Consider the following 27,193-nt stretch of genomic DNA (forward strand, 5'->3'; position numbering starts at 1 on the left):
GCATTGATGTTTCGTGTTTACTCGCCAAAATTGAGAAGCTGAGTGTGGATGTGACTGCATTGAAGCAGAATGGGCAGGAGAAAGTTTCTGCTGATCTCTACTGCGGTCAAGCCAGCCGTCTCTCGTTTCTCCGTAGTCAAGCCAACCGCTACATTTTCAGTGTGCTCTTACCGTCAGCTTACAGTAAGATCTGTAAATATTAGCCTTTTTGCTCAATAGCTCGCAGGTCATGTGACTTATTGACCCCAAACTAATGCAGAATGATAGTGCCACTAAAGATGGTCAACATACGGCAATTTATATTTGATTTTAGGACATTATTGATTTTTAATCATTTTTTCACAGTAAATATTAGCATTTTTGCTCAATAGCTCGCAGGTCATGTGACTTATTGACCCCAAACTAATGCAGAATCACAGTGCTACCTTACCTGGTCAGCATACGCCAAAGAAGAAGAAATAGTTTGGCTTAAAAGATTTTAAAGCAAAAAATTAAACATTTTTTAATGTAAATCTCAGCATGTCTTCTCATTACGGTCCAGATCATGTGACTTTTCGACTCAGGTTTATTTTATTATCACACTAATAGATCACCGGGATGACACACATCACTTTTTATTTGAATTCACAATTTTTAAGACAGATAGACAGATACACAAGTTTTCAGCTTCTTATACTTCAAGCTATTTATTTAGTGTAAATATTAGCCGTACAATTCGATAGTTAACAGTTAAGCTGAGTCAGTTTCTTAAAACATCGCTGTATAATACATCTGCGAATGCAGTGCTTTATTTTTTAAACCGGAAATAGTTGCTGCGTATCGGTCGTGCATTTACCGTAGGCTGACGGTAAGAGCACACTGAAAATGTAGGAGCGGCTGGCTTGACTACGGAGAAACGAGAGGCGGCTGGCTTGACCGCAGTTGATCTCTGTACTGCTTCTGAGGACCTACACCGGCGTCTGGGCGTGGTGGAGCAGCGTGACCTGCCTCCGGGCAAGGCTACCGGCTTCACAGTGTTACCGGTGTTCAAGATTAACTGGTGTTCCGATCAACTGGTGATATTCCGTGAGCGAGACAGCTGTTACAACCGCTGTACGGAGGCGTGGTCTGATCACGGAACTCGTGACGTTTGACATTGGAAGCAGTTCAGCCCTTTGAACATCAGCCCCAAAACAGAGTTTACCAAAATCCATAATATAATCTGTATTTGCTCCAAGCGCCTGTGAAAATTATCTTCATCTTTCCTCTTTGCTGTTTGATGTTTTCTGCCTGAGTTTTGTATTCTAGGAGGGATTCTTCATGTGTTTTACAGCCGACTGTTTGTCTAATAGACGTCTGCTGAATAAAACAGATGTTTTTGACGTTAAAATAATGAAATATTTAGCTGATGCTGAATACTGCATGAATTAATCTAAATTGAACATACAACACACTGTGACTACATGTAATCTCCAGGTTTTAAGGTGGAATCAGATCAAATCTGTCCTGATGTGAACCTTTTGTCGCCCTCCTTTTTCTTGATTTTTTTTTAACTTTTAAAACTGTTTTGATCACCACACAGACCTCTTTATTCAACATTGTACTTAAAAATATTCATATATTTCACATTTATTTGAATAATTGCACACATGAGTTCTTATCGCTGTGACATTTTTTTCTAAGTAGTAAAGTAGCTCCTGATAACATATTTAAAATAGATTATACTTGATCCAGTTAATAAATTTAATTTCTTTCAAGAAAATGTGTCTGCTGTGATCCTCAAAAACATGTTTTTTTTAATTTACCCAAAAGTTAATTTTAATCAAAATGATTAAATTGTTATCAGGACCTGATAGTTCTGTGTTTGATCATTTATTTCTTCTCCACAGTGTAAAATGGGTTCATCTTATAGAATTATATTACACTGGGAGCTGAAGCTTTGGAATGAATCTGATATTTTTCCCAAAATACAAACATATAGATAGAAAATGACCCATTTTAACAGTAGAAACACGCTGATTTATTCAAACATTCTCTGACACAGATGTTTTGCCTCTGGTAGTTAAAATCATTACAGAATAGAAACTTAAAATGTTTAACAGGTGATCTGTGTTCATGGTTCAACCTTCATCTGACCAGAATTCTCCTTTAAATCAGCTTCAGGTCAGTTTGTTTCTGTCAAACTGCAGAAATAAACTGAAAACAATCATTAAAAGTCCAAAATAGCAACAAAGAAGTAGAATCTAACAGCAGTATTTACTGATCTGTGGGGTTTTTGGGGAGATTTCTTCACTGCAGTTGAAGGTTTCTGTATTTTAGAATATATTTATGATACAATATTTGTATTTTCTGTGTTACTGAACCTGTTTTTTTATCATCAGGTAGAGTATTTTTAAAGAAGATTTAAGAATTCCAATAAATGGCATCAAAGGACTTTTAAGTAACAGAAAAGCATTGTCAGTGTGGAGGAGTGTGTCTTTGTTTGATAAGTTCCTTTATTAGCATACAACAGATATATTATATAAATATATATAGTCTGCAGTTTATAATGTGGAATCAAATCAGATTTATTCTTACAGCAGGTTTAAAGTTTAAAACAGCCTCAGTTGACCAAAGCAAGTCAGTCACCAACAAAAATGAGCACAAAAAGCAACAAATCTGGAGAAAAGAATAACATGCAAACAGGATAAGAAGCTGTAAGATCAATATATATAATTTCATTAATATCTGCAACATTACTTTGACTGCTTCAGTTTCGCTGCCAGAGACCTACTTATTTTTATTTTTACTATACTGTATTGTAGTTTTATGTGATTGTTTTTCTATCTGCCTCAAGAATTTCCTCCAGGATCATTTAAGTTCTTTATTATCTAAATTCTGGTGTTACAGCTGATTTTTCTGCTTTAACCAGATAACTTTCCATGTAAATGTACAAATTCTAACGTGTTTTTATCTCTCCCAAGGTTTCATCAGAGTGGTGGTGAGAGTCGGTGAAGACGTGGTTTTACTGTGTTCCCTCGGTCCTAAGAACATCGAACCTGCTGTGTTTGACTGGACGAAAGATCAACAGGAAGTGTTTCTGTACAACGGTGGCGCTAATCGGAGTGTAGACCCACAGTTCAAAGGACGAGTGTCTCATTTTCCAGACAAACTGAAAAATGGCAACGCCTCCATCCTCATCAGAAACATACGACTGTCTGACAGTGGAAACTACTCCTGCTATTTCCCACTTCTTCAGGAACAAAGATTCTACATTGAGCTTTTTGTTGGTGAGTGAAACAGTCAGCAGCTGACAGGTTTGTTGGTCACATCTGGGAGAACCTTGTTCTGCTTCAGACCTTTTGTTGTAGATATTAACAGGAAATACCAAATGTAATTCTGACTATTAGCAGTTATAACTGAGGACATTTACAGTTCAGTTTTATTTATATGGTGCAGATTGACAACATGTCATCTAACAACACCTAGCATAGTAAGATACAGACCGTATGAATTATGAACAGAACAACAATCCAAAGATGCATTTGGATTCTCTGTGAACGCTGATGGAAACAAACTCCTCAGACAGAGGATTAATAAAACCCTCTGACAGAACCAGGCTCAGGGAAGGCGGCCGTCTGCCTCCACTGATTGGGTGAGAGTTTGGATGAGGGGATGGCAGGAAAATGTCATCTTAATTGTAAACAGTTGATTTTTACTGTTGACTTCTGTTCAAACACTGATAGATCCATGATCATTTCTCAATAGTCAAGATTTCAAACCCCGTCATCAGCAATTGATTTTTTCAGGATTAAAAATGCTATTGAAGACATCTATAACTTAATCACAACTAGGTGGTATTAACTATTAACTTCTATTCAAATCCAGTTACCAATATTTGTCATTTATTTCTTATTAGTCAAAATATTCTTCTCACTTGTCGAAATGTAAATTAAACACCAACAAATGATTCTGTACAAGGTGAAACGTCCATTACAGGTATCTGAAACTTCACTACTACTAGTAAACTTTAACCACTGACTTCTATTCAAACTCAGTTACAGATAGTTTTAGTTTATCTCTCATTTGTCAAGATTTTAATTCCTAACATCAGCAATTGACTTTTTAGGATTTAAAATGCCATTGCAGATAACTATAACTTATCTATAACTTAATCACACCAACTAGGTAATATTAACCACTGCCTTCTATTCAAACTCAATCACAAATATTTCTCATGTGTTTCTCATTAGTCAAAATGTTAATTTCTGATATCAACAGTTAATTTCTTACCAGTGGGTCTGTCCATTATAAATATTGGTAACTTTTTTGCAACTAGTCAGCTTTTACCTTTGACTTCTCTTCAAGTTAATTACAGCTGTAAATGATTCACTTCTCACTCATCGAAATGTTAATTTGAGACACTAACAAATGATTTTTTTATGAGTAAAATGTTCATTTAAGGTATCTGAAATTTCATTACAACGAGTAAACTTTAACCACTGACTTCAATTCAAAGTCAGTGACAGATATATAATTAATTTCTGATCAGTAAATTTAATTCTTTATGTCAGTGATTGGTTATTTATTTTGGTAGAAATGTTCATGGTAGATATCTGTAACTTAACTACAACTAGTGGACTTTTACCACTGACTTCCTCTGGTCTCTACAGTATTAAACAGTAACTACGTAACAGTAACCAGGTACTACAGCTGATCTACAATACATTTACTGACATGCATGGAGAGAAAAAAGGTTTTCTTCATGTTTTGAAGCTTGTCGAGCCACAGTACGTCCTACTCTGACACTACACTGCTGCTTCTGGGATTGTTTTTGTGCTCACAGAGTAGAAAGGTTGATTTTCTGCTCGTGGATACTGTTTTCTGTTCACCTATCACAGTTTTTGATTCTATGAAGTTGATATTTTTATTATGTTTACAGGTATAGATGCAAAGCCACGCGTCATGATACTTAACAGAACAAAAGACCAGGCGCTGCTGCAGTGTGAGGTTCGTGGGGCTTTTCCAAAACCACAGATTTCATGGATTGACAGTGATGGGACCATCCTTCCTGCTATGGAGAAGCTTGAGGACTCAGATGGTCTCCACTACCCTCCAGCTCTGATGCTTCAAATTAACGTAACCAAACCCGGCATCTTCCGCTGTGTAGCTGCTCAGAAGGAACTCAACCACATCACTGAAGCTCGGATTTCTGTAGACATCTTTAGTAAGTTTGGTCCTCCAGATGTTCCTGTCTTTTATTTTAAATAGACGCTGGAAGATTATTTCTCTGCTCACTTTGATTAGTTTGTGACTGTTAATTGTTTGTGTTACAGGTGACAAAACAGGAACAGGATCCATTGGAGTACTTGTTGGTGTCACTGTAGGCTGTGTGATTGTAGTCATATTAGGTTTAGTTGTAGCTGGGTGTTGGTGGCGCAGGAGAAGATCTATGAGAGGTAAGTTGAAATATTATGTTGTAATAAAACATCCATAATGTGTTGACATCAGTATAAGGTGCTGCCTCATATCCATCATCATTTCATACTTCTAGTATTGTAGATTAACCGTAGTAGCAGATGGAGCTTCTTACTGTTTAATGCTGTAGCGACCAGAGGAGGCAAACAGTTCATGGTGCCCAGCAGAGAGCATTGTGTGCTTTTAGTTAGCAATGGACACCATGACAAAGACTTCTATGGTGGTTAATGACCTCCAGCTGTAATTTACTGGAACAGTGTTTATGTATTTCAGTGTCATATGTAGTGTATCATTTGTCTGTTGATTTAACCAGCAGTGTGTTGTTGTTCTGGTCAAATGTCTCTGATTAGCTTTAAACTCATTAACTACTGATATTTAAATTTATTGCATAATAGTTTAAGTACTTTCTGAGATTTTTTATTGAAAGTTGCCTGTGGACCCACTTTGAGCAGGTTTTTCATAAATTCAAATTTAAGGCTTTTGAACGACAGTTTGTCGAAACTATTAAAGGTTAAAGCCTGAAATGTTTTGCTGTTGTTCCTCATCACGTCTTTAAATCATAGTCTGAAATATTGTACGAGTAGATTTTGGACAAATACAAACTGAAGCCGTCATAAAAAGTTCCATCTTTCTGCTCAAATTCAATCCACTAGGGATACTTTCTGAACCACATGTAGCTGCATGTCACAATAATACAAAACAAAACATACAGAATACTTTTTAATATGAAATACTTTATCACACAGCAGACATTACTGACAACAGAGTGGTTTCAACAAAGACTTTAATGCCTTCATACAGGCACATTTTTTATTTTCAGATCCTATTTTGTAGGCTGGAGGAACAAAGTGTGCTGTTATATATTAATACTTTATACATATATCTGTTTATTGTAAGAGCTGCTGGAGAGTAAACTCCTCAATAGTTCCTATAAATATGTAGTAAACTCAGAGGAAGATGATCTATGTTGATTCTATCAAACAGTTTCTACAATGATCATGAGAATAAATGTACTTTTATATGTTAAATATTATGCTCTATAATTTTCAGGCTAAGTTAGAGAGGGTTGAGCAGTAACTGTTGTAAAAACTTGATTTGTGATGGAATGACCCCAACATGTGCCCAGTTTGTATGTTAGTTAATTCTAGTCATGGAAATTTTGAATGTTCTCTCAAGTTATTTTCTCTCCTGTTAAAACCTCAAGAAACAAGAGAACCAAATGAAGAAGCAGATGAAGCTTTGAAGACCCCCCAGCAGAAACAAGTAGCATTATAAACCAAACAACCAGCCCCAGCTGTTATTCAGTACTTGAAAAACTGGAAGAGAAAAGTAAAAAATGATTTTCAAGATACTGCATGTTAACCAGTAAGTATGTCAGTATTTCTGATATAGACGCCTGATGTAAACTGTCTCTGATGTACAAACTGATTTTTCCTCGGCACCGTCCCAGTCAGTTTGTTTTTTAAGAGAAAGTCGACATCAGGTTGTAATTCTTTAAAGTTCGGTGCTTTGCTGAACTCAGTGACGTTTTCCTGAACTACCTCTTCAACACCAAATCCAATCATTTGTAGACAGAACACAGGAGAAGTGAAACATCACTGACATGTCAAATGATTCAAAATTAGTTATTACAGATTCAACAAGTAGAGTGTTTTGTGTTATGAACAATCCAAAAGAAATACTTTAGAAAAACTGTATTTAAATTCAGGCCCCAAAGTAGAAACTCAATGAAACCAAAGTGAATCCAGCTGTGATCACTAAAACTAAACTGAGTCCACCTATGAGCTGTATCTGTGTCTGCATCATGGCTCCACATGGAAAAGAATGAACAGAGGAACTCAAAAATATGACTGTGAGGCTTCAAGGATGGAAAAAGATCCAAGATCAACTAAACATCAGTGAACCACAGAGTCAGCAGCAATCAGGAAGTCTAGAAGGAGTCATAGTTCTACTGATCATGGCTGCAGTGGTCGTCCTCCTAAAATGACTCCACAGACAGTGAACTACTTTCACAATCCAGCTGTAAAAACAGCTGTTTTAGTCTTGGAGTTATCAATGGAAATCAGAGTTAGTGAAGCTCAGACAGTGAAGGACACTTCAGAACATCAACCTCTGAACGGAGGACAAGAAATAAACTCCTGTTTGCTGTTCAAGTAAAACATCTAGACAGAACTTTGCTAAAGAACTTGAAGAGAAGCCTGATGAATGTTGGAGAACATTCTTTGGTCAGATGAAGATAAAAGAGTTGGGCTCAGATGGAGTCCAGATGTTTGGTGTGAACCTGACCAGGACGACCAGTGAATGCATCGTCCTGACAGTGAAGAACGGAGGTGGAGAGTGATGATGTGAGGCTACATGAGTGGAAAAGGTGCTGAGGGGATGACATTTACTGAAGGAGATCTGTGGATAAACCAAAACACTGGCTGACAGGATAAATGTTGATGAAGAGGAATATTCCAGCAGGAGGACCATCCAAAGAACTAAATCACAAAAAGAGTTTCTGCACAAAAACAAAGTAAAACTACAACCTGGAGTGTGTGTCCTGGTTTGAATTCAATAGTTAAGCTTTGGCTTATATTAAAGGGACAAACCCTCCAGCAAAGAGCAGCTGAAAAAAAATAAGACGTGAAAACATTTGAGCAGAAATGAGTGAACTTGAGTCTGATCAGAAATAAAGGAGGACGTATGAAGTGTTCAAGAACCTCAATAATGAAAGGTGGACTGACTTTTGTAGCATTGAGTTTCACTGTGGGGCCTGAATTTTATCTCTGGTAAATCTGAACTTTTAGTTTTATATTCGACATCAGAGGAAATACTCTAAAAGTAATCTGATTACTGTAGATGAAGCAGCTTTAAATCATTTCACATTTAGCTGATAACACACATTGGTGGTTTCATTTCTGCTGAGTTCTGGATGTTAGAGGCCTTTCCTGTGACTCAGGTGGTAGAGGGTTTTCCACTAATACCAAGGTTGGTGGTTCAATCCCCGACTTCTCCACATGCTGAAGTGTCCTTAGGCAAAACACTGAACCACAAGTTGGTCCTGATGACAGACAGCACCTTGAATGGAAGTTCTGTCTCCATTGGTGTGAATGAGAAATATTATAAAACATTTTGAGTATCAATAAGGAAGAAAACTGCCATAAAAGTGTAGATGTATGTCTGTGTAAGACCTTTTTTATTCAGAGTTATTGAGTTAAAGCAGAGAAGTTGTCTGTTTTTGCATTCTGCCAAAGTTACAGCACTTGATGATGTAAAAATGTTGATTCTTCAACCCTCTGAGCCCCAAACTATAAAAACAGAAACCAGTCACCATTTTCTGAACTTTCTGACAGTCTGGGAATGTATTGTGTGGTGTGTAGTGTCTGTCAGCAAAAATATGAAAAATAACCACACAATTGTTATATTTAACTGAAATATCACTTTTAAAAATAACCCCAAAAGAGCCAGATTCTGCAAAAAGACAAAAAAAAAAAAAAATTGCACTACTCACCACAGCTCATGACTCGACTGTGGAAAATCAGAGGTTTTTTTTTAATATTCTTTTTATTATTTTATTATTTTTCGATTTTTAGAACAGAACAAAAACAACAACAACAACAACATCCCTCTTGCCCTGCCCCCACCCAGCCACACCAGTATATCATAAATGATAGGGCTGGGACAAAGTATCGTTTGGCAATATATCACGATCCTTGTTGCTACAGTACCAGTATCAGATCGTTTATCAAGTATTGCAATACTTTCAATACTTTTGCATTCCTTTATTTTTTTAAGGAACACTTTCAGCACTTTGTTACATTCTGTTCTGTTAATGCATTGGTAGTGTCTACAGATACGGACCCATACGCGAGTCTCGTGAGTCAAGAAGCTGCTAACCACTGCAAACTGTTGAAAGGTAAGCAAAGGTTAAGGTTAGGGTTAGTGTTAGGGTCAGGTTTAGGGTCCGTACCTGTAGTACCGATGCTACGGGTCCGTACCGCTAGCGTCTACCTGGGGTCACGTGACCAGATCTCACGTATCTGATTGGCAAATGGAAAGTGCCGTATCCGTAGTCCACAGGCTACGGGTACGGGTCCGTACCTCTAGCAACAACCTAATGCATTTATCAATCTTAAAAAAATGATGAATTTCAAACACTAGTTTTGTGAACTTTTAAGACATTACTGTTTCATGTTTACACATTTTAAGGTAAATGTGTTACTTATTATAGCTACCTACAGAATTGCACTATGGGTCGGATCGTGGCTAAAGTGTGGAAAATCTGAATTTTCACAGAGAAAAGACTGAAAATAAAATATAACAGACTGGATCAATAAAAAAAAGTAAAGCATGGCCCAAAACGGAAAAATTAGACTGAAAAATGTCCAGAAATTTGTCAGTTTGAAGAACTTTTCTGTTGTTTTGGATGCATTTCAAATCAGTTTTGACAGTTTTCAGGTTATTTAAGGTAATTCTTGAGTCAATTTGGACAGTTTTCAGTTATTTTGAGTCATTTTAGATAAATTTGAAGTTATTCTGGAAATTTTATGTGACTTTGGACTAATCATTTTTGAAAATTTTAGACTGAGATTAAAATCAAACCGACTGGATGAAAAAAATGAAGGAGCAAGTTGTTGGAGATACATTCAGCATGGTGAAACGTCTTTCTACAGACAGAGTAGAGAGAAAAAGTCTATAGAGGCTGTAACCATGGAAATATATTATTTTCAAAATGTGTCAAAATAATGGAAACCATTCAAAAATGGTTCAGATTATTGCTCAAAATTGACTAAAATTTGTCCAAAATTACAGAAAACAGTCGACAAGGACTCAAATGATTCAAAATAACTTAAAGTTTGTCTTAAAGTTATTGTGAAAGGACAATCAAAGCTACTGGATAAATAAAATAAATGCAGCATGGCTCAGAAACAGTGAACAGAGGAGCAAGTTGTTGGAGATACATCCAGCATGGTGAAACATCTTTCTACAGAGGATGAGTCTGATGCTAGGAGGATTATAAAATGTAAACTGAACAAAACTGTAAAATGTGAAATTTTGCTACTGGTCTTATTTAATGTTGCAATTTTTTATATTTTTTCTTTTAAAAGAGCAGCTTGTCAAGATTGACTCATGTTCAGATGTTAAATATGAAGCTACAACTTCTAGCTGCTTAGCTTAGCTTAGCTTAGCATAAACATGAGGTTTTTCACCTTTGGACTCGGTGAAGTTGAGAGATTTTCATCTCACAGAAGCACAAGGTTTTGTTTTTCCACCTCTGTTTCTTTGCCATCTAATGTCTGAAGTTAAAAAATGAGCTTTAGTGTTGCTGGTCGATGTTTTTGTGACTTTGAAAAGAACCCAACATGTTTTCAGTCCTGGAGCTAATATAACCTCATTGTTACAGGTTGGCGAAGATTTAGCGGAGTGTTTTCTTCTTTTCTAACATTTGGTCAAATATCTGACTGTTCCTTTTTGATACAAACTTTTATACTGCAAAGTTTCCATCCAAATGTATTGAAGTTTATAGTTACAGAGTTGTAGTTCAGAGTTTTGTGAAAGTCTGTATCCTGTTGATGTTTCACTTGATGCTGTGCCTTTTTAGTGCAGCAATGAACTCACATCATGCTCCTATTTATTTGTATGTTTATTTATGTCTACTTGTTTTTTATCATTGCAATGAGCATGTTAAGATTGAGGGGTTTTTTTTTGTAAAAATGTGCAGAAAAATGATGACAGTGACTGATGCCAGTGATGATACACTTGTGGTTTCTTTTCTTTTTTTAAATAACAGTGACAGACTCTGTGTTTAATTTACCTGATTTTCTAATTGTGTTGTTCATTTAATGTGTTTTTTAATGCAGGACAGGTTTTCTGTAGCACAAACTATGCAAATAACCTTCAATCTGACTTTAATTTTAATGTTTTTCATCATGCTGTAATTGTTGTGAATATTTTATTTTTGTCTGCTCACTGGAACTTGTACTTAGAAATAAAAATGATTTCCATCCACAGCACCTGGTATTTAGTGACATTATTTTGCACATTGAACATGTTGTCCTGTTTACCTTTATTAGTTTTACATTTAGATAATAAAAATCAAATGCAGTTCAAAGTGCTATAAAAGCAAATGGTAAAACATTGGTGAAAATACACTTATTTATTTAGATTTTGGGTTTACTTTAAGCATATTGAACATGTTCACTTTTTTGGACTTTAAACTTACACTCACCGGTCACTTTATTAGGTACACCTTACGAGTTAAATGTTGGACCCGTTTTCCTTCAGAACTGCTTTCATTCTTGGTGTCAAACTTTCAACAAGGCATTAGAAACGTTCCTCACAGGTTTTGGTTCATATTGACATGATAGAATCATCAGCTGAACATCCATGATCCAATCTCCTGTTCCACCACATCCCAAAGGTTCTACTGGACTAAGATCTGGTGACAGAGAACTCATCGTCTTGTTCAAGAAACCAGTTTGAAGTGATCTGAGCTTTGTGACATGGAGCATTATCCTGCTGGAAGTAGCATCAGAAGATGGTCCACTGTGGTCATAAAGGGATGGAGATGGTCATCAACAACACTCAGGTAGGCTGTGGATTTAAACCAGGATCAGTTGGTACTAAGGAAATATCTCCCACACCATGACACCATCAGCAGCCTGAACCGTTGATAAAATGCAGGATGGATCCATGCTTTATGGTGTTCACACCAGATTCTGACCATCTGAATGTTTCAGCTGAAATGGAGACTCATCAGACCAGCATCTTCTGTTGTCCAGTTCTGGTGAGTCTGTGTGAATTGTAGCCTCAGTTTCCTGTTCTTAGCTGACAGGAGTGGAACCTGCTGTGGTCTTCTGCTGCTGTAGAACTTCTTCTTCAAGGTTGTTGTGGTTCAGAGATGGTGTTCTGCATTCCTTGGTTGGAACCAGTGGTTATCTGAGTTCCTGTTTCCTTTCTATCATCTCCAACCAGTCTGTTCATTCTCCTCTGACCTCAATCATCTACAAGACATTCTGGTCCATCAACTGATCTCTGGATGTTTCTCTGTAAACCCCAGAGAAGGTTGGAAATCCCAGTAGATCAGTTTGTGAAATAGAGCAAGTCTCTTAAATTCTCTTTCTTCTCTATTCTGATTCTCAGTTTGAACTTCAGCAGGTTGTCTTGACCTCGTTTACATGGATAAATGTATTGAGTTGCTGCCATGTGATTGGCTGATTAGATATTTATGTTTATCAGCAGTTAAACAGGTGTACCTAATGAAGTGGCCACTGAGTGTATAGTGTATGCAGACAGATATATGTGCATAAATAGTCAACTTAGACTCTGCAGAAACAGATATTAAAGAAATACATGTAAAGTTTGGTACTTGCATTTCACTACCTGCAGATTTCTTTTCTCCACACAATCAGACCAACACAGCATCTGTACACTTTTAAACTGAACTGATCTGGTTTCTGCCTCAGTAACGTTCTGATGGAAAAGAGAAATGTGAGAACTTCTGCTTATGAAGAGCAGCTGAATTTAAATACTTACATGAAAAATCAAAGTCAGTGAGAGCTTTTTTGTGCTTTTTTCCCCTCGGATGCAGGACTGTGTTGTCTCGATGTTTTGTTTGTCTGAACTTCCATTTCCACCATTCAGGTTCTTTCCAGTTACCAGCAGGTGGCGTCAGAGTCTCTTTACTGCAGCCTCACATGGACCAGTCCAGTCTGATGCTGCTGCACCTTTAACTTCTACTTTTCACCTGGTTTCTGATGTGAACATTTAACCTCCACTTTACTGTTGTTATCATGAACTCGGTGAAATGTTTAAAAACCATCTGACACATTTAAAGTGATCAGTGGAGCTCTGGCTGCTCTCTTTGTGAAGAAGAATTCTGCTGTTTCTAAACCTGCCTCTTTATTTTCTCCTATTTAAGGCTGAAAATCATTAATAGTCACATCACTGTTATTTCTACAACAGATTTCAGACAACAGACGCTGAGCCAAAGTGTTTAAAATGAGACTGAAGTTGTGAATTTACCAAAGAAATTTAAATCTTAAAGTTCAGAGCAACAACAGTCTGTCTGACTGACTGATTGTTTTTACTGTTGAAGTTGTTTTTTTGTTTGTTTTTAGTTCCTTAAGCTCCAACAGACGGTGAAACCCTGGATTCTGTCGTGTCCAGACTCCGCCTCCATGACATGACTGTAAAATCAAACCAACAACACGCCCTGCCGGTGTTCAGATTAACTGCTGATATTCAGGAAGCTGTTACAACGGTAATACAGATCATAGGTGACCGTACTGATGCCTGTTCAAAACACACAGACGTCAATAAACTGCTGCAAAATGTTCTTCTTGTCAGCTTTAACATAAATCCATCATATCGTTATTGTTCTGACTTACAGTAAAAAATTAAAATACACCAGTAAAATACACGGTTTAATGGGGACCTCCATGCTGCTGTTTTCAAAGATTACCGCAGCTAAAGAGGTGGCTCTGAGGTGTTTAACTTTTAAACATATTTTAAGTAAAACAACGAGATTATATAAACCATCTGATCACATCTGCTTCATTGGATTTTGCCCCATTATTCTGGATTTATTTATTTTACTGGAACAAAACAAGTTCATCAGCATGAGGATTGTCACTGACTGTTTAAAATAATCTCACAAATCAAGACATGCAAAACAATAAAACCAGAATTAGTATTAATAAATCAGACTAAATAAGATCATATTGCTGCATTTTGGACACTAAGTGAAATAAACAATGCACAGACATTAAAACATGCAAATAAAACACTGAATACTACAAATAAAGACAAAACACATACATGTTCTTATGCATGTAATATAAAGGTCCTATAAAGGTAAACGCTTATCACCACAAAATCTGACCCTGTTAGCAGAACTCCTGAGATAAGAAAAGATCATCTTTTATTACTCTCCACATCAGGGGAAGTTTCCAGAGTTACAACAGCAACATGTTTCAAAGCAGCACTAACTATATGTACAGTAATGACCATGATTATAATAACAACAATATGCACAATATATACAAGAATGAAGAATGAATAAATGCAGCATTACTGCACCATAAATGACGTCAGCTTAAAGTGAGGAGTAAATATGGTCTAATTAGACATGTGCTCAACAAACAGTTGCACAGAGTTAGATGTAATTTACTCAAGTGTTCCAAATTCTAGAAACACTTTGATAAATAAATCGACTAACTGATGTAAACAGGAGGAGAGAATTGGTGGAGCACATGTCTCTACATGAGGCTGGTTACCTTGTTACACCTTTGTGGGTTTAGATGGAAGAAACACACAAACTTCTGTTGCTGGTTTGAACATGAATGTCTGAATTTTGCTAAATTGCTGCATTTGAAATTCAATACTTTTTAAACCGCTGCTGGACTTCTGTCTGTTCTGTTACAATTTTGATGTTGGTGAAGTTGAATAACCCAATACAGTGACAATTTGATCGAAATCTGTCAATACTGTTCTGATTGAGCTGTCTGCTAATGTTTTAGTTTTTGCCATAAATGCTTAATCCTTTATGAAAACTCATATTTGAACTCATATATTTAGGAATTATTAGATCTACTGGATGTTGTTGGATGTTCACTTGTCTGTCATCTAGAAAACACCGTACACAAACAAATACTGCTGCAGAACCTCCTCACCATCTTGACTTTTAACTACAACAGATCAGCTTTTAAATGCTATAGAGATGACCTGTGATCTGTTTGTTCATTTTATTTACATTAATTCTCCTGTAAATCAGTTTGTGTGTAAACCTAGTCATCACAAACTACAAAAAACACAGATAAAATGGCAAAAACAGTCGTAAAAAAATGTGAACAGCTTATTTTATTTTTATAGCACCAGAGAATCCTCCTCACTCTCCACATTCAAGAAATTCATAGACCCATCTTTTCAACACTGACGCAGAAATGTTCCCTTTTCTCCACGATACTCTATTTATTTATTATTGTTATTATTTTGTGTCCCTCCCTACTTTGTGAAGCGTCTTTGAGTATCTTGAAAAACGCTATTTTAATCAGTATTATTATTCATAACAAGAAGAATTTAGTTCGTCATTCTGGTGAAGTCTCCAAGCTCCGCCTCCAGCTGCAGGTACAGTCTACCTGCACAACCTGAAGCCGTCAAATCGAAACCAACAATACGTCGCTGGTACGTTGTGAGGTTGAGGTGAAATTATCAGACAGAAACGATGAAACTGGTCGATCTCCTGTGTCTCCTGATGATCACTGGATCGATCACATGTGAAGATAAAGGTGAGTTTTAACTTTATAAATACAGTTTGTTGTTGTTTCCTGTCGGGTCACATCACGAGTCTTAAATACGCAACAGACACACAACTCTGACGGCCTGCAGCTCGACAGCTCGTCCTCATCAAAACAGTTTTCAGGCTGGAACTGTGAAGTTTGACGGTTTTAAACAGATTTAAAGCAGAATTTAACACCAATAAATGTTCTCTATCGAGTGTTTTTAGTTTTTTACTGCTGTTGGTTCTCATGTTTTAATATGTGTGAATATTAAACATGGAGGATTTCGTTTCTTCATATGTTTAGCGGTTACAAAATGGAGGAAATAAATATACTTCGGACGTGGTTGTCGCTCGGACGCATGCGCAGTAGCTCATGAAGCAAACTTTAAATTAATGATCATAGAGAACAACAGAAAATGGAAACAACAACTTATTTATATTACAGTGTAAACACAAAGAGTCATATAAAAGGAGTATTACAACCATATGGGTAACAGATCATATTCGTCCATATTGTGAGCAGAAGAGAGTGAAATTAACTAATAATTAATAATATAAACACATTTATATTAAATCAGGGAATTTTAAGTATTTAATAAACAAGTCTGATATTTTTATAGCTTTGTTGTTTGCAGATGTTATTGTATTAAAGTATTGTTTGAGTTCATTTTCAAACTGTTTTCCATTAGTTTTTTTCTTCGCCCACTTCGTTTTGTGAATATGAAGTTTGTCCAGCATGATGATAGTCTGTAACAAAAGGGAAAGATCGTAAGTTAAGGAGGGATTCTCAAACTGAAAGAGGATGTGGCTCTCCTGGAGGCCGATCCTGTGTCCAGGTTTGTTATGGATTAGGTTTTGTATATGATTCCAGAGGTTTTTACTCTATGAGCACTGATAATGTGCTGGATGATGGTTTCTGGTTCTGTTTGGCAAAAGTCACAGTTATAGTCTGTTGGAGCCATTATTTATGTTTATTATGCTTCTTTATTTTTTACTATGGATTGGCCATATATTAAGTTTTGTGTTGATCTGTAGGGGGAGCTAGGGTCCTGGGTTTTAAAAGCTCCAGGTAATTAGACCAGGTGTGTCGAATGGAGAGCAAACCCAGAGCACGTGTCCAGAAGTAATATCCCGTCCGCTCCACAGCGGCCTTTAAACTTGGTTAAAGACTGCTACATAGTCTATATTTAATTTAAACCACTCCAGGGTTTTTTTTTTTTTGTGCCGGATATACATTGTAGTCTGTCAGCCAGAGGGGGGTCACTGGTACCAAACAGGGGGGCAAATGCTATCAATTAATTTTTGAAATGTGTATATATGTAGATAATAAAAATGCATGATAGCAGTGTGAGAGTGGCAGCTTTCTGTAAAATATTGGCATGTTTGATATACATGGTCGTTTCCTTTACAGTATTTTGGCTACAGTGCCCTTTAAGTGGTTGTCTGCTAATATCTTCTGACAGTTTGAAGATATTATTACAAATATGGGCTTAATCAAAAGCTAAGATATAGACCTTTAAGATAAATATTCATATTCGGTGCAGAAAACGTTATTGTCAGTAAAGTGGCAACTGCATGTGGCCCTAATGTGTGTAAAGGACTTTTAGCCATCAATGCCTTTACGGGATGTGACAGTGTCAGTACTTTTGCTGGAAAGGGTAAATTTGCAGCATTGAAACTTCTTAGGAAGGACCAGGCAACACAAGAAGTATTCAGTCAACTGGGCAAGGAATGGAATGTCGCACCAGCTCTGTACGAGGCAGGGCCGGACTGGGAAAGAAATTCAGGCCGGGAGATTTCCAATCAGTCAGGCCACTTCCACCACCGCAAGGGTTGTGTCACGTGGATAATGCACCAAAATTTTGTTTTTTTTCCTTCCAAAAATATGCCTTTTACAGTTATGTTATAGCAATTACAACACTACTAAACAGACAGTAAGTCTATTAAACACAACCATAACGACAGCTCCATACAGTCCAGTACTTTTCTCTTCTGTAATCTCTTCACTACCCTCACCAATTTTTCCAATGTTTTCCTTTTCCTATTATTTATATAACATGTGGAATTTATAAAATATATATTATTTTGTCAGCAAATCATTTAGATGTCAGCTGGTCATAGCTAATAGTATATGCAAACACCAATGTTCATTTTATAACTGAAAATTGTAAGTCAACTGCCTATCCTACCTGAAGAGGGGGTCTCAAACGTTTTCAGGCTTCCTGCAACCCACCTGACACCTGTGGAGCTTATTTGGGCCAGACATTTTTATTATATTTTGGCCTTTGAAGTCTGATGATGCATTTGTGAGAAGAACCGACCGTTTGTAAACTTACTTGAAGTAAGGGTGCTCCATAATCTTCGCTCCTTCCACTCTCTGGCCTCACTCTCATATCACCGCTCTGCAGTGCATGCTTCCCCGTTCTCGCTATGAAGGGGCGGGCCATAAAGCAACTAACCAATCATGGCACGTTGCTTCTAAAAAAATGTCACTTTGACCAATCCCTATCCTTCTGATTTAGAGCTCAGAGCGCTTGCTTTGTGTGAGTGACAGGAGGGTGGGCGTGTCCTCTGTAAGGCTTCTAGCGCTGCTGTCTCTGGCCTGTCTGCCAAAAAGCCGATCAACTTTTTTCATTGGCCTGCCAGTCCGTGGCTGGCCTGTCCAGGCCAATAAGGAGGCAGGCCACCGGGAAAAGTCCCGCCTCTCCCGATTGCCAGTCCGGGCCTGGTACGAGGTACTAGAAGAGTTCACATGCAAGTTGTATGTGTCCAACAGCAAAGTGGCAAAAATCAATGATCTGCGGTATCACTTATTTTGCACAAAAAAGGGTGAAGTAGAATCACATCAACTGCCACCATGTCAGGATTGCCTATACAAACACATTCAATGAGCGAATTATCAAACTGCTATATGGCGACGTTGTTTAATGAGTCACCCTGATGTTCCAAGCCCAGTTGGCCACGGATGGAGTATGGAAACAGTTGAAGGACAAAGTAAGCTAGCCACTGACTGGATGGATGGTTTTCCAGCCCCATCTTCGGTCCTGGAATTGCTGGCATGCAGTTGCTCAAGGTCATGCAAAGCACCTGAGTGTACATGCATTGCAAATGGACTGAGGTGCACTCACATGTGCAAACTTAAAACCTGTACTAACCAACCAAATGATGAGGAAGAAAGTGAAGTGGACATATCAAGTGAAGACGAAATTGACGAGCCTGATTATTAAATTATTCTCACAACCTTAAAAACTATAACATATGCAAGCTCAGCGTTGTGTAAGAGGTTTTCACAGTGTACAGAGTGGCTATTCATAATCAGTAAAATATGTCTATAAACCAATGGTTTCCGCCATGTTTACATATTCTGCTGTAGATATTGAAACATTCCCCTTATGTCATGTATATTGATAATTGAATATTAGCTTAACACAAACATTGGCTTTTATTCCTTGTGGTCACCATGTACGATGCGTTCTTCATTAGTTATAAGGCTTTGTAGAAAAAGAGCTTCATGTAGACTTTGTATATAGTTTAAGAGAAACAAAGAGAGATTAAATTGTAATAAACATGCTTTGTCTTGCCAACAGATAGAGAGAGAGAGAGAGAGAGAGAGAGAGAGAGACCTATATTTGATTCCCTAGTGGACATGATTGTTATCTGGTTGTTATACCACTGCATAAGTATTCTAATGAAACCACAGTGCAAACGTATCAGTAAATTTAAGGGGTAGGGGTAAACAAATAAACATATTGTGGCAACTTGTTCTAGGATAGGCCTAAATTTTTATTTTTGGGTAAAAGTATATTGCATTAGCTTTTTAGTGGTATATTATTTGTGGTTCTACCCTGAGTAGAACAAAAGTTATTACAAAATGTTCTTCAAAAAGTATGTGCTGCTGAAAATCATAATTTGATCGACTACTTTTCTAATTTCCTCAAAATCTGCAGCAAAATATGCACAATAAGTCATTAACAAATATGCATTTTGTACCAAAGGCCTTGGTAAATGTATTAAAGGTCAAATAATTATTCTTAAGAACCTTATTGTTGAAAAAAAACAATAAACATTGACCAAAATCGAAATATTTTCAAATTTTAAGGGGTAGGGGTAAATATAATCGCAAATTTCATCTCAAATAAATTACATTTTACCACATATGAATATTTGTCTTAAATACCTGTCTCCTGGCTTTAAATTAAGACCAAATTTGTCATGATATTTTTATTCTACTTTAAGTTATTGACAGAAATTCTCTTAAAGGTCATCATGGGCAAAAGCTATCAAAAGGACCAACATTGCATATTAGACATGCCTATATTTTATAGAAAGCTACCACTCTCACTGCTATCATACATTTTTACTATTTACAGATGTATACCTTTCAAAAAATAACTAACAGCATTTGCCCCCCTGTTTGGTACCGATGGCCCAAATTTTGGAGTCGGGCTGATATACATTGTGACAGATTTTGTATGATATTTCTTTGACCTTATTGTGAGTGAGCAGCTTCTCTCCAACCAGCCACGCCCCTCTCCAGTTTATTTCCCCATATAGTGAACTCCAGTAAGAGTTGGCTGCCGGTCGATTTGAGGGTTGAATGAGATTCCTGATAAATTTATTTGAGCAGACTTTGGTATGTTATGGATGAATAATTTGGCATCATTTTTCTGAGTCAGAGGGTGGAACTGGGAACCTTTCAGGAGCTGCAGAATTTCTATTGGTATTGTGTTGGAATTTGTAGTGTATTCTGTTTGTGAGATTGTGAGATCATCTCACAATCTGATGGTATTTGTTAATAAATTGGTTGTACGGTAAGATTTGTCCTTGTTCATCGATTAACTGATTGACCCATAATACTCCCTGATCAAACCAAGATTAGTAAAATATTGTTCTGTTTCTGTGCTGTATATGTTGGTTGTTCCATATGTAGCAGCTGAATGGTGAGAAGCCGCGTTTGTAGATCAGCCCCCAGGAGAGCAACGCCTGTTTATGGAAGTTTGATAACTGAATTGGTATTTTGACAATTTTATACATTTAAGTAAAAAATGAATTCCTCCTAATTTTTTGAACACATAATTTGGTATTGTATTCCACATATTAACATTTTCTCTGATGAGGCGACATAACCAATAAATCTTGAACATATTATTCATAGTTTCAAAACTTAAAACGTCCAACCCTCCATTTCCCCTCTGGTTACAGAGAATCTCTTTTTTTTACTCATGAAGCAAATGTACCAAACCGCTGTACGGAGGCGTGGTCTGAACATGCAACTTGTGACGTTTGACGCACTTGAATGACGCTGGAAGCAGTTCAGCGCTTCAAACATCAAAACATAGTTTACCAAAATCCATAATATAATGTGTATTTGCTCCAAGCACATGAAAATTATCTCTCTTTGCTGTTTGACGTTTTCTGCCTAAGTTTTGTATTCTAGGATTCTTCATGTGTTTTACAGCCGACTGTCTAATAGACGTCTGCTGAATAAAACAGATGTTTTTGGATGTTAAAATAATTAAATATTTAGCTGATACTGAATACTGCATGAATTAATCTAATTTGAACATACAACAGACTGTGACTATTCATGTAATCTCCAGGTTTTAAGGTGGAATCAGATCAAATCTGTCCTGATGTGAACCTTTGAAAAATATTTCCTCTTTTTGTCGCCCTCCTTTTTCTTGATTTTTTTTACCTTTAAACCTGTTTTGATCACCACACAGACCTCCTTATTCAGCATTGCACTTAAAAATATTCATATATTTAACATTTATTTCAATAATTCCACACACGAGGAGTTCTTATCGCTGTGAAAATTATTTCTAAGTAGTAAAGTAGCTCCTGATAACATATTTAAAGGAAATTATATTTGATCCGGTTTAAAAATTTGGTTTCTTTCAAGAAAACATGTCTGCTGTGATCCTCAAAAACATGTTTTTTATTTTTTTTTTACCCAAAAGTTAATTTTAATCAAAATGATTAAATTGTTATCAGGACCTGATATTTCTGTGTTTGATCATTTATTTCTTCTCCACAGTGTAAAATGGGTTCATCTTATAGAATTATATTACACTGGGAGCTGAAGCTTTGGAATGAATCTGATGTTTTTCCCAAAATACAAACATAAATATAGAAAATGACCCATTTTACTTTGATTTATTCAAACGTTCTCAGACACAGATGTGCCAGTTTGCCTCTGGTAGTTAAAATCATTACAGAATAGAAACTTAAAATGTTTAACAGGTGATCTGTGTTCATGGTTCAACCTTCATCTGACCAGAATTCTCCTTTAAATCAGCTTCAGGTCAGTTTGTTTCTGTCAAACTGCAGAAATAAACTGAAAACAATCATTAAAAAGTCCAAAATAGCAACAAAGGAGTAGAATCTAACAGCAGTATTTACTGATCTGTCGGGTTTTTGGGGAGATTTCTTCACTGCAGTTGAAGGTTTCTGTATTTTAGAATATATTTATGATGCAATATTTGTATTTCCTGTGAAACTGAACCTGTTTTTATCGTCATTTTTAAAGACGGATGAAGGATTTAAAAAGTCAAATAAATGTCATCAAAGGACTTTTAAGTAACAGAAAAGCATTGTTAGTGTGGAGGAGTGTGTCTTTGTTTGATAAGTTCCTTTATTAGCATACAACAGATATATTATATAAATATATATAGTCTGCAGTTTATAATGTGGAATCAAATCAGATTTATTCTTACAGCAGGTTTAAAGTTTAAAACAGCCTCAGCTGACCAAAGCAAGTCAGTCACCAAAAGAAATGAGCACAAAAAGCAACAAATCTGTCAAAAAGAATAACTGGCAAACAGGATAAGAAGCTGTAAGATCAATGTTTAGAATAAAATAAATATAAAATACTAAAAATTAAGAGCTAATAAACTGTTGGATTGTTATAAACATGTGAGACCTGAATGTATTCAGCTTCTCTGACTGATAAACATCAAACACACAATAATAATAATAATAATAAACCTTTAAAATCAGACAAATAATAATGTTGGGTCGTGTTTCTCATGAAGTGATTTATTTCAGAGTATGCAGAAATAAATGTGGTTAAAAAGGAGAAACTGGATGAATGAACTGATATCTGGAATAATTTCATTAATAACTTTTACTGCTTCAGTGTCGCTGCCAGAGACCTACTTATTTTTATTTTTACTATACTGTATTGTAGTTTTATGTGATTGTTTTTCTGTCTGACACAAGAATTTCCTTCAGGATTAGTTAAGTTCTTAATTATCTAAATTCTGGTGTTACAGCTGTTTTTTCTGCTTTAACCAGATAACTTTCCATGTAAATGTACAAATTCTAACATGCTTCTATCTCTCAAAAGGTTTCATCAGAGTGGTGGTGAGAGTCGGTGAAGACGTGGTTTTACCGTGTTCCCTCGGCCCTGAGAACATTGAACCTGCTTTGTTTGACTGGATAAAAGGTCAACAGGAAATGTTTCTGTACAACAACGGCACTTATCAGAGTGGAGACTCACAGTTCCAAGGACGAGTGTCTCATTTTCCAGACAAACTGAAAAATGGCAACGCCTCCATCACCATCAGAAACATAACACTGTCTGACAGTGGATACTACTCCTGCTATTTCCCACATCTTCAGGAACAAAGATTCTACATTGAGCTTGTTGTTGGTGAGTGAAACAGTCAGCAGCTGACAGGTTTGTTGGTCACATCTGGAGAACCTCGTTCTACTTCAGACCTTTTGTTGTAGATATTAACAGGAAATACCAAATGTAATTCTGACTATTAGCAGTTATAACTGAGGACATTTACAGTTCAGTTTTATTTATATGGTGCAGATTGACAACATGTCATCTAACAACACCTAGCATAGTAAGATACAGACTGTATGAATTATGAACAGAATCAACAACAATCCAAAGATGCTTTTGGATTCTCTATGAATGGCGATGGAAACAAACTCCTCAGATAGAGGATTAATAAAACCCTCTGACAGAACCAGGCTCAGGGAAGGCGGCCGTCTGCCTCCACTGATTGGGTGAGAGTTTGGATGAAGGGATGGCAGGAAAATGTCATCTTAATTGTAAACAGCTGATTTTTATCGTTGACTTCTGTTCAGACACTGATAGCTTCATGATCATTGCTCAGTAGTCCAGATTTTAATCCCTGTTATCAGCAATTGATTTTTTTAGGACTAAAAATACTGTTGTAAACATCTATATCTTAATCACAAGTAGGCAGCATTAAGCATTGATTTCTATTCAAATTCAATTACAAATATTTGTAATGTAATTCTCATTAATCAAAATATTCTTCTCTCTTGTCGAAATGTAAATTAAACACCAACAAATGATTTTATACAAGTTGAAACATCCATTACAGGTGTCTGAAACTTCAGTACAACTCGTAAACTTTAAGCATTTACATTTGCTCAAACTCAGTTACAGATAGTTCTAGTTTGTTTCTCATTAGTCAAAATCTTAATTCCTGATATCATCAATTAAGTTCACAGTAGTGTAAACTTCTATTGTAGACATCTGTAAGTTTGTTACAACTACTCAACTTTTACCATTGACTTCAGTTGAAACTGATTTCTCATGAATTAAATCCTAATTTTTTGATATTAAGCACTGATTTGTTTTTAGCAGAAATGTTCATTGTAGATGTCTGTAACCAAATTACAACTTGTTAACTTTTACAGCTGACTTGTTTTTCAGCTTAGTACCAAATATTTATAGTTTATTTCTCATTAGTCACAATGTTAATTCCTGATATCAACCAATGATTGGATAGTAATGAAAATATCTCTTGTAGATGTCTGTAGCTTAGCACAACTAGTAAACTTTAACCGTTTACTTCTATTCAGATTCAGTGACAGATCTATAATTCATATCTGAACAAGTCAAAATCTTACTGATTGATATCAACAATTCAATTCAAAGAACTTTATTTTTCTTATTTTTCTGTTCGGAACTTCATTTGTGCCAGAGCATCTGTGTGTATACTGTACACACAATTCACACACACGCCAACATAGCATACAGTGCCTATCATAAGTATTCACCCCCTTTGATGTTTTACCCTTTTATTGCTTTCATAAATCAATCATGGTCAATAAAATTTAGCTTTTTTTAACCAAAAAAATTATTGGAAAAAACTCTTTAATGTCAAAGTGAAAACAGATTTCTATAAAGTAATGTTAATGAAAGAAAATTATATAAACAAAAATAATTGTTTGCATAATTATTCACCCCCTTCAAGTCGTAGATGCACCTTTGGCTGCAATCACAGCAGTGAGTCTGTGTGGATAGGTCTCAGTCAGTCTTGCACATCTGCCCACTGCAATTTTGCTCCATTCTTCTTTGCAAAACTGCTCAAGCTCTGTCAGGTTGCGCGGGTATCGGGCATGAACAGCCCTTTTCAAGTCCAGTCACAAATTCTCTATAGGATTGAGGTCTGGGCTTTGACTCGGCCACTCCAGAACATTTACCTGGTTCTTTTTAACCATTCCTGTGTAGCTTTTGCAGTATGTTTTGGATCATTGTCTTGCTGGAAAATAAATCTTCTCCCAAGACGTAGTTCTCTTGCAGACTGAAAAAGATTGTCCCCCAGGATTTCAGTGTATTTTGCAGCATTCATTCTGCCCTCTATCTTTACAAGCCTTCCAGGTCCAGTTGCTGAGAAACATCCCCACAGCATGATGCTGCCACCACCATGCTTCACAGTGGGGATGGTGTGTTTTTGGTGATGTGCAGTGTTTGGTTTCCGCCAAACATGACGTCTTGTCTGATGGCCAAAAAGCTCAATTTTGGTCTCATCAGACCAAAGAATCTTCTTCCACTTGACCATGGAGTCTTCCACGTGCTTTTTGGCAAACTCTAGTCCAGATCTAATATGACTTTTCTTCAACAGTGGCTTTCTCATTGCCACTCTCCCATAAAGCTTTGACCGGTGAAGAACCCGGGCAGCAGTTGCTACATGCACAGTCTCTCCCATCTCAGCAGCTGAAGCTTGTAACTCCTTCAGAGTAGTTGTAGGGTCTTGGTGGCTTCTCTCACTGGTCTCCTACTTGCACGGTCACTCAGTTTACGAGGACGGCCTGATCTAGGCAGATTCACACAAGTGCCATATTCCTTCCATCCTTGATAATTGATTTCACTGAACTCCGGGGGATGTTCAGTGCCTTGGAAATGTTTTTGTAACCATCCCCTGAATTGTTCTTCTCAGTAACCCTTTCCCTGAGTTGCTTAGAGTGTTCTTCTGTCTTCATGGTGTAATGGTAGCCAGGAATAGTGATCAACCACTCTCTGGACCCTTCAGACAGATGTTTTACAACTCAATCACTTGAAACACACCCACACCACTCAGGTGATCTTCATTTCACTAATTGTGAGACTATTGGCAACAATTTGATGGACCTCTATTGAATTAGACCATTAAATTAAAAAGGGGGTGAATAATTATGCAAACAATTATTTTCATTTATATAATTTTCTTTCATTAACATTACTTTATAGAAATCTGTTTTCACTTTGACATTAAAGAGTTTTTTCCAATAAATTTTTTTGTTAAAAAAGCTGAATTTTATTGACCATGATTGAGTTATGAAAGCAATAAAATGGTAAAACATCAAAGGGGGTGAATACTTATGATAGGCACTGTACATAATAAACACAGGCAACATACCAGAGGTAAGAGAAGTAAGTTCATAGAAGTGAAAATGTTTATTGTAGATGTCAACTTTTATCATTGACCTCTATTCAAACTCAGTGTTAGATGTCTATGATTAATGTGTCATGAGTCCATCCATCCATCCTCTATCCACCGCTTTATCCTCACTAGGGTCATGGGGGGCTGGAGTCTATCCCAGCTGACTTAGGGCAAAGGCAGGGGACACCCTGGACAGGTCACCAGTCTGTCACAGGGCTACATATACAGACACACAATCACACTCACATTCACACCTACGGACAATTTAGAGTAACCAATTAACCTCAGCATGTTTTTGGACTGTGGGAGGAAGCCGGAGTACCCGGAGAAAACCCACGCATGCACAGGGAGAACATGCAAACTCCATGCAGAAAGATCCCAGGCCGGGATTTGAACCGAGGATCTTCTTGCTGCAAGGCGAAAGTGCTAACCACTACTCCACTTTGCAGCCCAATGTGTCATGAGTTAAAATGTTAATTCTTAATGCCAACAAGATTTCTTGTCTGTAAAAATGTGTCTTGTAGATATTAATGACATCTGGTCAACTTTTAGTATTTACTTCTTTTCCGTTTTTGTGAAGGATGGTTAAAATTAAAGTCACTTGTCAAAATGTTAATTCTTTATGTCAGCGGTTGGTTTTTTATTTTGGTGGAAATGGTCATCTTAGATATCTGTAACTTAATTACAACTCATGGCCTTTTACCACTGACTTCCTCTGGTCTCTACAGTATTAAACAGTAAGAAGCTCCACCTGGTGGACCAACCAGGTACTACAGCTGATCTACAATACATTTACTGA

The 27,193-nt window shown here is 36.7% G+C and overlaps 2 protein-coding genes and 1 long non-coding RNA gene across 4 annotated transcripts in view; 2 read left to right on the forward strand and 1 right to left on the reverse strand.

Moving 5' to 3' along the window:
* The window catches only part of LOC127533914 (CD276 antigen homolog), a 244,219-nt gene that overhangs the window by 119,242 nt on the left and 97,784 nt on the right, over positions 1-27,193 (forward strand). The gene's annotated exons all lie outside the window — the stretch shown is intronic.
* LOC127533912 (CD276 antigen-like) overlaps positions 1-27,193 on the forward strand; it is a 61,320-nt gene that overhangs the window by 15,061 nt on the left and 19,066 nt on the right. The window contains exons 1-2 of one of the 2 annotated variants that reach the window (XM_051947908.1): positions 15,440-15,707; positions 23,049-23,354. In XM_051947908.1, the coding sequence (XP_051803868.1) occupies positions 15,644-15,707; positions 23,049-23,354 (370 nt within the window). In that variant the 5' untranslated portion in view covers positions 15,440-15,643. Of the gene's footprint in view, positions 1-15,439; positions 15,708-23,048; positions 23,355-27,193 lie in introns of those variants that run through there. The other variant, XM_051947909.1, reaches the window with a different exon arrangement.
* On the reverse strand, positions 3,079-23,785 carry LOC127533918 (uncharacterized). Its single transcript, XR_007941806.1, has 2 exons — positions 23,406-23,785; positions 3,079-3,300 (listed from the first exon to the last, which is right to left on the reverse strand). It is a non-coding gene; the product is annotated as an uncharacterized LOC127533918 (long non-coding RNA).

The sequence above is a fragment of the Acanthochromis polyacanthus genome, chromosome 5 (assembly GCF_021347895.1).
Source record: "Acanthochromis polyacanthus isolate Apoly-LR-REF ecotype Palm Island chromosome 5, KAUST_Apoly_ChrSc, whole genome shotgun sequence".
NCBI lineage: Eukaryota > Metazoa > Chordata > Actinopteri > Pomacentridae > Acanthochromis > Acanthochromis polyacanthus.